Source organism: Tupaia chinensis, unplaced genomic scaffold, assembly GCF_000334495.1.
Source record: "Tupaia chinensis unplaced genomic scaffold, TupChi_1.0 Scaffold149184_1, whole genome shotgun sequence".
Lineage (NCBI taxonomy): Eukaryota > Metazoa > Chordata > Mammalia > Scandentia > Tupaiidae > Tupaia > Tupaia belangeri.
In genome coordinates, this window is record NW_006209032.1 from 1,739,840 (window position 1) to 1,751,112 (window position 11,273).

Below are 11,273 nucleotides of genomic sequence, written 5' to 3' on the forward strand. Positions count from 1 at the left end.
TCAGGAAGGGGTGTGGGGGCAGAGTGGGTGTGGGCGGGGCCTACTGCAGAGGGTTCTAGAACTTACGGTTTGTTTATTCGGGACAGCAGGGCTGGGGAGTTACCAGCCTCAGGGGCTCCGGGACTCTGTGGCTAGATCCCCGCCGAAAACCGAGCACACCCGCCACTGGGGGGCAGAACCCTGAGACCACCTGCCATTGGGAAACTTCCAGGAACCGGGCTCCGGCGCCACCTCTGGGGTTCAGCTCTCAGCAGCGCACTGATGCCCAGCCTTGGCCTGCTGGTGCCCTCGCTCTTAGCCGGCCGCATACTGCATGTCCGGTCCCCAACAACAGGACAGCGCGCACCCCCAGGGTCCAGCCCAGGCTCCTTCCTGAAGCTCCCTGGTGGCCCCCAGAAGTGTGGAAATGAGGCCCTGAGAGGGGGCTGACTAGTTCCTGAGTGATGGGGAACTGGGGCCTCCCTTCCCCCAGGGTCTGTGTCTGCTGCAGCTCGTGGTAGGCAGTGGCCAGATAGGTTTGGCCCGGGAAGGTGGCCTCCCACAGGAAGCAGCTGGGGGTGTGGGTCTTAGTGGCTCAGCAGAAAGAATGACAGGGAGCTCAGGACACCGCCCCCACCTCGGGGTCCCTCCCTTTTTCTCCCAAGGCTCCATGCTCCCCTGCTGTCCACGAGGACCCCCTTCCTGCTCCATCCCACTGCTGGTGTTGGTGAGGTTCACGTGGGAGACCAGCTGGCCCTACCATGAGCAAACCGCTTGGATCGTCAGAGCAGAGGCGGGCCTGTCCCCCAGGCCGAGGTTTCACTCCTGTGACCCGGAGAGGGCACACACGCCGCGGAGACACACCCAGTTGGCAGGAAGAGCCCTGGCTGGAAATGACCCGCAGCCACCCGGCGCAGGAGGGTGCTCCGGGGACTCACACCCCGATGCCACGCGGCACACAGAGCTGGATGCGCATCTCATTGTGGGTAGTCAGATGTGGAGGAGTCTGTACTGCGCGAGAGTGAACGTCAGGCAAAGCAAGTTTTGGGGGATGTGGTAGAGGCAAGGAAGGGGCTAGCCCTTCAATGTGAGGCTTTGGAGAGATAAAGACAGAGGAGGAGGGAGAAAGAAAAAAGACGAAACTTGGGCCGGCAGCTGGTCTGGGGGTTAAGGCACTGGGCTCCCACATGGCCGACCACATGGTGCAAGTCCTGGACCCAGCGGCTTGAAAAACCACAGTGGACAGCTGTGCCTGCGTGCCCAAAATCCCAAGAGGAGGACAGAGAAGGGCCTGCAGCACGGCCATCCCCCGGGCGACTTCTCACTTTCTCTCTCCGTCTCTCTCCAGTGAGCACATGCACCCTATTGCGAAAACCTAAAAAGAAATGTTAAAATATGAAATATTCTCCAAAGAGAAACCCCACCTAAGAAACAACTACATTACACAGCTAGGAAATCCACAATCACTTCCCTAAAGGCCGCTCTGTTAGTAGTTTGCACTCGAGCTGCCGTCCTGGGGCTGGCAGTTTGTTTTCTTTCTCTCTGTCTCATTCTGGTAAGTACACGTGCCCTATAGCAAATTTAAAATAATAATAATAAATAAATAAAATAATTCTTTTAAAGAATAAAAGTAATTCTTTTTTTTTCAGAGAGATTTTTTGCTACAGGGTACATGCCCTCGCTGTAGAGATAAAGAGAGAGAAAGCGAGAAATCACCCCTCGGCGGGGATGGCCACACTGCAATCCCTTCTCCTCTCAGGATTTTGGGCACATAAGCACACGCACTCACTGTGAGTTTCAAGCCGTTGGGTCTGGGACTCGAACCACAGTCAGTCGTGTGGGAGTACAGCAATGTCACCATTATGCTATCTGCTGGTCCCAAAGGAGTATTTCTTAAGTAATAAATTCTTTTTTTTTTTATTAACGGTTTCTGCTATAGGGTGCGTGTGCTTGCCAGGAAGACAGAGAAAGAGAGAGAGACGGAAAGCAAGAAATCACCCCCCAGGGGGGATGGCCACGCCGCAATCCCTTCTCCTCCATTCTCCTCTCAGGATCTTGGGCACGCACACATATACACCCGGCATGAGTTTAAGCCACCAGGTCTGGGACTCGAGCCGCGGTCGACTACATGGGAGTCCAGTGACATAGTCATTACGCCAACTGCTGGTCCCGATAAATTCTTAATTATTGTGGTAAGCCCCTCAGAAGTCAACAGATTATGTAGACCTAAAATATTTGAGGCGTCGAGAGGATTTGAATAACACAACCAACAAGCTACTCCAGCCTTCACTGTAAAGCGCACACGTTCATGTTAGACACCCGTGAAACAGCAATGAGAGCTGACTGTTATCAGCCCACAGATAAAATCTCCGTCAACTCCAAAATGCAGACCATTAAACCCGTCTAGTAACATCGGTAAAGAGGAGGCATCCTTGTCCCTCCCCAGAACTACCAACTAAATAACACCCTTCTGTGTAACTTAAGCATGAAATACAGTGTGACATGCCATTGTAAACGATGTACAAGTGAGTGACAGAGGCCAGCCCATGTCCAGTCCTGTGCAGCGTGACCGTAGGACCCGGGGATCTACGGAATTAGTGACGACGTTAGAGATCAAAGCCGTCTGAAATAATGAACTAAACATACTACCCAAAAGGTTAGCAAAAGAATAATGAGGGAAATCCCCAAAGGAGAGGGCTGGAGTCACTAAAGTAAGTTACCTCGCACCGTTTAGGAGTTTCCAGGTGACAGGATTTTCCGCTCAAGTAGACTTAGGATTTCCGTCCCCTCTCTCTGCCTTCAGTGCAGGCTGCGACACCCTGAGTTGGTCCCTCGTTGAAAGTGGTAGCTACCAGCTCACACGCTCCCGCTTCGGCTTTGCCGTCCACATTCAGAAAAAGGGTGGTCTTAACCTCCTCGTGTTGCCAGGGACAACCCGGGTCCGTGCCTGCTGGGGTCGGGGGGCTGGCACTCTGGGAGCTGCCAGCTAGATCAGGCCACGAGCCCCCTCCAAGGAGCTGGGAGAGGGACGGCTTTGCCGTGGAGAACATGGCAACAGACACAGGTGTGGCCCCTGAGCGGGGCCGGGTAATTCAGGGAAGTGGGAGGGTGGGTAGCTACCTCCTGAAAAGCTACACATGGATGGCCTGGTGCTCATACAGCAGTAACTCACAACTGGACCACCTGGGAGATGCTTGGGTTCCGGTCGCAGAACCTCCAGGATCATGCCCCTGTGCACATGCCCCGTCATCTGGGACCAGGGATGGGTTTCAGCACGAAGACCCTGCTGGGCTCCTGTCTCTCTGCCTCTTTGTCATGTAAGAAAGAAATACGGGACCAGCAGATGGCGCAATGGTTTCGTCGCAGGACTTCCATGTAAATGACCATGGTTTGAGTCCTGGACCTGGGGGCTTAAAACTCACACTGAGCACGTGTGCATGCGTGCCCAAGATCCCGAGAGGAGAATGGAGGAGAAGGGATTGCGGCATGGCCATCCCCCCTGGGGGGGTGATTTCTCGCTTTCTGTCTCTCTCTCTCCGGGGAGCATGCATGCCCTATAGCAAAAATCTCTCAAAAAAGAAGAAAGAAAGGAGAGAAGGAAGGAAAGAAGAAAGAGAAAGAGGTAAACTTTAAAAAGTCAGGCCAGCAGGTGGCATAGTGGTCAAAGTGCTGGACTCTGACATGGTCAACTGTAGTTTGAGTCCTGGACCTGGTGACTTGGTTTGTCATTTTTGCTGTCTCTTCCTGATGAGCACATGTGCCCTACAGTAAATTAAATAAGTAAAATAATTTTGGGGGAGGAGAGGTTTTCCCTATAGGGCACATACTCTCGCCAGACAGAGAGAGAGAGACAGAGAGGCAGAAAGCAAGAAATCACCCCCCAGGGGGGATGGCCACGCCGCAATCCCTTCTCCATTCTCCTCTCAGGATTTTGGGCATGCACACACATGTGCCCAGTGTGAGTTTAAGCCACTGGATCCGGGACTTGAACTGCAGTTGAGTACATGGGAGTCCAGCGACATAGCCATTATGCCAACTGCTGGCCCCAATATTTTTAAAAAGAAAGCAGACTCCCACATGACCAGCTATGATTTGAGTCCTAGACCCAGAGCCTTGAAACTCACACTGGGCACATGTGTGTGCATGCCCAAAATCCTGAGAGGAGAATGGAGAAGGTATTGTGGCATGGCCAGCCCCATGGTGTGGGGGTCAGCGGGAGGCGATTTCTCACTTTCTTTCTCTCTGTCTCTGTCTCTCTGACAAGTGCATGCACCCTATAGCAAAAATCTCTTTTAAAGAAAGTCAACCACATTTTTTTTAATCTGTAAGTAGAAAAAAATTAGGCAATTGTAATCTATAACAATTAAGAACAATATTATTTACTTATATAAATAATATTAAAATCAAAAAGGGGCCATAGGTACAAATTCTACACAGTTGTTTGAAATTTGTAAATCTAGGCTGAATTAAATGATTTCCGGGAAAATGTACTAAAATTAACTCAAAAAGAGGTGGGAAACCTGAGTAGGGTGTTAACTATAAAAGAGCATTTTTAAGATGTCAGAGATCTGTGCCTGTTCAGATTGGACTGGGAACCCAACCCGGGCCTCCCATGTGACCTCAGCTGCCATGCCATGGCCCTTCCCGGCTTCACCATGGCTGGGCCAGATGTTCCTTCTTCTGGCTTTCTTGTGTTTCCTGATTCTCTACAACGAATGCATAATATTTCTGTCATCAGTCGAAAGAAGAAGAGAAAGCAAGCCGATTTGGGTGCCACCCGTGGGCCACGCCACTATCAGCCTGAGGCTTTTCCAGCTGCGCCGTGAGTACATGCTTGCCTCACGGAAGAGCAAAGCCATGCCGCAGCTCAGGTCCTTTCCCGACGCCCAGCTCGAGTCATACAGCAAACAGGCCCTTCCCTGGGGAGCCTCTGGCTGAATTAACTCCAGGAGGCCCTGCCCTGCCACCTTCCCCAAGCCCCAGGGCTGCCCCAGAACGGAAACGAGAAAAGAGCCAGCTCATGTTTGCATAGATTTAATCCCCACTGTTCTAGTCCTGATTCTAGAACCTTCCTAGGTCACGCTTCCCTCCTCCTGGTCACCCGAAGCCCAGTCACCCACCATGCCACCCCATGGGATGTTGCAGAAGAAGACCCCGCCTCCCCGGGACTCTCCCCACCTCTCTCATTGGCCATGACACATGACCTTGGTCAAACTTCCATCTGGTCCCATTCAGCGCTGGCACGGCAGGCGAGAAGGGGCGGGGGTCAGGGGCCCACGTGCGGCCGCAGCAGCGGGGGCAGGAGGAGGGCCCAGGCAGAGGGGCAGGGGCCCAGGACAGCCCCGCTGCCCATCTGCTCCCGGATCCACTTGGTGTACTTGGTGACGCGAGTGTACACACCGGGGTTCTGTGCTTTGGCACAGGCCTTCTCCCAGGACAGCACCCCAGCCAGAATCCATCTGCTCTCGACTTCGCAGGCCAGGGGCCCCCCGGAATCTCCCTGGACAAAAAGGAAGGAGTGTGGAGGCTCTGGGCCCAGGCAGACCTGGAGAGTCCCAGAATGCCCGCCCTCTGCTTTCTGCTCGGAAGATTCTCTCCCGCCTCACAGACTCACGGCTTAGAGAGTCCTCTGGCTCATCTGTTGGGGGCTCTACCCCAGAACAGTGCCCAAATCTAAGTCCCAGGAAAAGCAAGGAGGGAGGCCAAGGAGGCCTGTCCCTGGGGACCTGCCGTCCACCGGGAGTCACCCCCAGGCAGTGGCAGCCAGGAGCCCCCAAAACTCACGTAGCACAGGTTTTCTTTGTAGTTGGTGGCACAGATCATGTTCCCCAGGATGAGGGGGACACCTCGGGGGTAGAGGGAGTCCTTGTGGTAAACCCGGTCACACCTCCTGTTGTCCATGATGAACACCTCGGCCTCCTGCAGTTCTGCTGTCAGTGTGGAGTTGGCTGTGGGGAGCCCTGCAGGTCAGCTGGCTGCCCACGCACTCGGCCCTGGCCTCCGGCCAGCCCTCCTCTCTGTCCGACGCTCTGCCAAGGCCTGCCCTGTCACACCTCAGCACCCTTGTCCCGGTCCCGGACCTGGTCTGGCGAGCCCGCCACCCTCTAAGACTCTGCTTCGGGGTCCCCTTCTCTGGGAAGCTTTTGCTCCTGCACCAAGCAGGCCACGACCCGAGTTCCAGCGTAGCCGCGTAGGCAGCACCCAGACACTGCTGGTCTCCAGGCCCAGCGTCGTTCACAGCTGCGCTCCCTCCGCCATCAGGCCTTGGGCATCTCAGGATCTCAGGGTGCTCCCTCCGCCCAAGCTCACCCAGATCCCTGCCCGCCTCCCACACACCCGCATCTGTGACTTCCCAGGCAGGGCCTGCGGGTCAGCGCCAAGGCCTGGGCAGGGTGAATAAGTGAACGTGAGCACTTACACACCCCTGGCTCTGAGCTGGTGGCTATGCCCGGCGCCGGGACTGCGGGCCTGAATGAGGTGCTCACGTGACTGTGGTTGCCACGTGAGCAGTGACCCTCGAGCAGCAGGGCCGGAGGCGATGGCTACATGTTTCCCAGGAGGCACGAGGGGGGTCGGGAGGAAGGGAGTGACTCTGTGGCCCCGCGGCCACTCACCTGAGAAGCGCTGTTTGGCCTGGCTCCAGCCGGTCACCCAGCACTGTGTCCCCACCTTCACCTGGAGGCCGGGCTCCGGGAGGCAGATGGGCTGCACGAACTTGCCGAAGGCGACGGGGGTGTGAAGATGGAGAAGGGCAACATCGCCCTTGAAGAAAGTCCGGCCCCAGAACTTGGGGTGCATAACGATGTCCTTCACGGGGACCCAGAGGGTCCTGCTGGCGAGCACCGTCTGCAGTTTGGAGGTGCCCAGCAACACCGAATACTCTTTGGTGCTGCGGGAGACACAGAGTCCCACCTGGAGGAAGGGTCCCCGCAGGAGCACACCCCTCCCTCCGCGACACCCTCCCCTTGCCAGCGCCCAGTGACTGCTCCACGTGGCATTGTGCCCAATCGCACCAGGGCACCGCAGAGCCAGAGCCCGGCCTGCCTCCTCATCCACAGCTCCTGGCGAGTCCAGGTGGCCTGGTATATGTGTGCAGGTGTGAGTGCACAGGTGCGGGTGTACACGTATGTTCTCATGGGTGGATGAGGTGTGATCTGGGCGTTCCTGTGGCCCAGCTTAGGGTATAGTCTCCGCTGCTTGGGGCTCCTGCCCCGGCTCAGTCCCAGCCCCCCACAAGACCTGTTCTGCACGCCCCCCACTGTTTCAAAGGGAAGCGAGGAAGCTGCTCCGAGCCTGCTGCAGCCCTGGTCTCCAGGCCCCCACCGCAGGGCCCCACTCACCCTTGGATGCAGTGGGCAGCGGTCACCACCCAGCTGGGGTCGATGAGGGCCCCGCCACACACGTGCTCATTCTCCAGCCGGAGGCTCACCTCCCAGGGCCAATGGTGCTTTGCGTCTAAGTCCTCTGACCACCAGGGCTTGCCACAGACTTCAGGAACATGCGTGCCAGGGAGACAGTCACCACAAAGAGAGTGACAGGCCTAGACACCCCAGCCAATGTGCACGAGGGGGCTTGCCCCCATCTCGATGGGGGGGGGCTTAGCAAACTTACAAAGGAGATTCTTCACTTTTAAACGCTGTATGGTACACACCCACAGCAGATATCACGTGACATTAAAGAACAGGGTAAGGGGCAGCAGCAGGTGGCACAGTGGCTAAGGCCCTGGACTCCTACACAATTGACAGTGGTTAGAGTCCGGGACCCGACAGCTTCAAACACATGCTGGGCACCTGTGTGTGTGCCCGAAATTTCAAGAGAATGGAGGAGGAGGGATTGTGGCATAGCCATCCTCCAGGGGGCGATCTCTCACGTTTTTTCTGTCTATGGCGATTACACACACCCTATAGCAAAAATCTCTCAAAAACAAAAACAAAAAACAAACAAATAAATAGGTTTAAAAAGTCTACACTGTCAGAAGTCAGGAATAAGGGTGCTTTGTGGGAGAGGGCAGAGGGAGTGATGGGACTCTGGGTGCTGGCATTGTTGTACTGTTGGTCCTGGGTGGGGCTTCCACAGCACAGGTGAGTTCACTGGGTGATAATTCTTCGAAGTAGACACTTAGAATCTGTGCATTTGCTTTTTTTTTTTTTTTGAGAGGTTTTTGCTACAAGGCGTGTGCACTCGCCAGACAGACAGAGAGAGACAGAAAGCAAGAAATCGCCCCCCACCCCCACCTCCCTGCCCCACAGGGGTATGGCCACGCTGTAATCCTCTCTCCTCCATTCTCCTCTTGGGATCTTGGGCACGCACGCACATACGCCCGGCGTGAATTTTAAGCCACCGGGTCCAGGACTTGAACCGCAGTCAACTACATGGCAGGCCAGTGACATAGCCATAATCGCCCCCCACTGCTGGTCTCGCATTTGCTTTTTTGAGAGAGAGATTTTTGCTATTCGGGTACATGTGCTCGCCAAAGGATAGAGACAGAGAGACAGAAAGCAAGAAATCGCCCCCCACCCCCACCTCCCTGCCCCACAGGGGTATGGCCACGCTGTAATCCTCTCTCCTCCATTCTCCTCTTGGGATTTGGGGCACACATACACATGTGCTTGGCTTGAGTTTCAAGCCACCAGGTCCAGGACTCAAACTACGGTCAACCATGTGGGAGTCCAGTGCCTTAAACACTGTGCCACCTGCTAGGCCCGAATTTGTGCACTTTCTGTGTGCATGTAATACTTCGAAACAAGTTACTTTTCAAACCAGTAGCATTTCTCTATTTCAGTACAACCAACTAGAAAATATGCTCAAACTGTCACATATTCAGGAGCAAAACCTGCCAGTACCTAGCAATGAACCTGCCTAAGACCACGCGAGGCCTCTGTGCAGTGAACTCTAATGGCATAGATGGGGAACCGTCCCTTGCTCATCAGTAGAACAGCTACATGTCTGAGATGTTGTTTTTCTTAAAGTTAATCTATAAACTCATTTTCCAAGTCTGAGTTTTTAAGAAACTTGATAAACATATTCTAAAGTTGAAAAAGAAGAGCAAAGCTTGGAGCCAGCAGGTGGTGTGATTAAGGCGGCTGGAGGCCACGTGGCCAGCTGCATGGCTGGAGTCCCAGACCAGGCTGCTTGAAAATCACACTGGGTGCGTGTGTGTGCTCCAAATCCCAAGAGGAGGACGGAGGAGAAAGGGTTGTGGTGTGGCCATCTCCCTGCGGGGATTCCTCACTTTCCCTCTCTGTCTCTGTCTCTTGCTCTGTCTCTGTCTCTCTCTCTGTCTCCCTGATGAGCTCATGCACCCTGTAGAAGTAAAAGAGAAAGGAAAGGTCTGTGAGTGGCTCCTTCTTCGAAGAGCAGCAAAGGGCCACTGGTCCTGGCAGATCCCCAGACACACGTGACAGCCGTAACGAGGACAGTGTGGTGACGCAAGGACAGACCAATGCGCCAATGAGAAAGGGCGGAGCCCTTGGGTTACTCCATAGGATAAGAAAGGAACTTCATGTCAGCAAAGGAACCGCCATGCTCAGTGGGAGAGGAAGGGCTGCTGAGTAGAAACTGGCCACTAGAAAGAGAAGCAAGGAAAGCAAAACGGGGTTCTCTGCTGGAAGCACTCGAAGACCCAAAGGCAAAAGGTGAGAACAGGAAGCTCACAGACCCTGTGACTGGGGCCGGAGAGGGCTCCGTAAACAAAACCTCCGAACACAACCGTAAAGCATGAAGGTGATGAACCTGACTGCATCAGACTGAGGGGTCTGACCCAGAAACACAGCGAGCGAGGACGGGTTGGGAGGTAACAGCTGCAGTTTCTGAAATCAGTGCAAGGCTTCTGTCAGGGATACGCAGGGACCCCAGGAAACCGGCCGAACAAGGGACAACATGCAAAGGCTGTGGACAGGCCGTCGTCAGAGGCAGAAATGCAAGGCCAACAGTGCATGGAGACGGTCAATGAGAAAAATGCAAATTATTATAAATCAAGAGGGTTTTTTTTTTTTTTTTGCTATCACCTCCCCCCCCCCGCCCCAAGGGGGCATGGCCACGCTGCAATCCCTCCTCCATTCTCCTCTTGGGATTCTGAGCACGCACATGAGCACCTGGCGTGAGTTTCAAGCTGCTGGGTTCAGGACTTGAAGCTGCCGTTGGCCCTGTGAAACTTCAGCACCTCAGCCAGTACACTACCTGCTGGCCCGGTATTTTCTTCAACCTCTTAGATTGGCAAAAAATGTAAAAGCCAGCAGGTGGCATGGTGGTTAAGGCGTTGGACTCCCACATGGTCCACTGCAGCTCGAGACCCAGACCTGGCGGCTTGCTTTCTCACTTTACCTCTCTCTCCGTCTGTCTCTCTAGTGAGCACACGTGCCCTATGGCAAATGAGATAATAATAATAATAAATACAATAATTCTTAAAAACAAAAATGTAAAAGCCAGATAGAGGGTTAGTGGGTCTGTAGCCACAGGTACACCCATATGCTGCTGGAAGGAGTTGAGACCAGGTAAGCCAAATTAGGGTACGGATAGTAGATGAAAGTGAGGTGTCGATGCAAACAGCCAAAGCTAGTAAGTATGCTCTGGCCATGTTCGAGAACGTTCTCAGAAAACCCACAGCACAGACGTTGGCAATAAAGAGCTATATGTATGTCCTTCAACTGATGCCGAAAAAAATTACACTAAGGCACTTCAGAGAGTTCATGGAAATACAAAATTAAAGCGTGAGTTGATTTTAGTACCAAAAAAATCTGGTTTTTAAATTCTGCTAGAGGGCCTGCGTGCTCATCAGAGAGAGACAAAGATAGAGAGGGAAAGTGAGGAATCCCCCATGGGGGATGGTCACACCACAATCCCTCCTCCTCCATCTTCCTCTTGAGATTTTAGACATGTACACCCAGAGTGGTTTTCAAGCCACCAAGTCCAGGACTTGAACACGCAGTCAGCCATGTGGGATCCAACCGCCTTAACCACCGTGCCACTGGCTATACCGCCACATTTTTGAAATCTAGTCATAGCATTTTCCACAGTACAACTCTTTCACAGTTCATCTTCCATGGACTTTAGAAACCTCGCATGTGTGTTCCTTGTTCTGTTTGTATCTGGCAATGTTTTCTAGGTTCAAAATTATTTCCCAATAAAAAGTTAAAAATGAGGCTAAAAAGAAGAGGAAACCAAAGAGAACTAGAAAATGAAAAGAACACATGCATGCCAAACAGTAATTCGTATTTTTACAAGAACACACAGAAAGAGTGACACTGGGACCAGCAGTGAGCGTAATGGCTATGTTGCTGGACTCCCACGTAGTC

General features: G+C 53.6%; 1 protein-coding gene across 1 annotated transcript in view; it reads right to left on the reverse strand.

The window, feature by feature from the left end:
- Positions 1–5,132: 5,132 nt before the first annotated feature.
- The window catches only part of PRSS45 (Putative serine protease 45), an 11,929-nt gene continuing 5,788 nt past the window's right edge, over positions 5,133–11,273 (reverse strand). Inside the window, exons 5-8 of the mRNA XM_027769292.1 lie at positions 7,320–7,467; positions 6,594–6,868; positions 5,764–5,927; positions 5,133–5,479 (exon numbers count right to left, since the gene is read on the reverse strand). Coding sequence (XP_027625093.1) covers positions 5,246–5,479; positions 5,764–5,927; positions 6,594–6,868; positions 7,320–7,467 — 821 coding nt within the window. The 3' untranslated portion in view covers positions 5,133–5,245. The remainder of the gene's footprint in view (positions 5,480–5,763; positions 5,928–6,593; positions 6,869–7,319; positions 7,468–11,273) is intronic.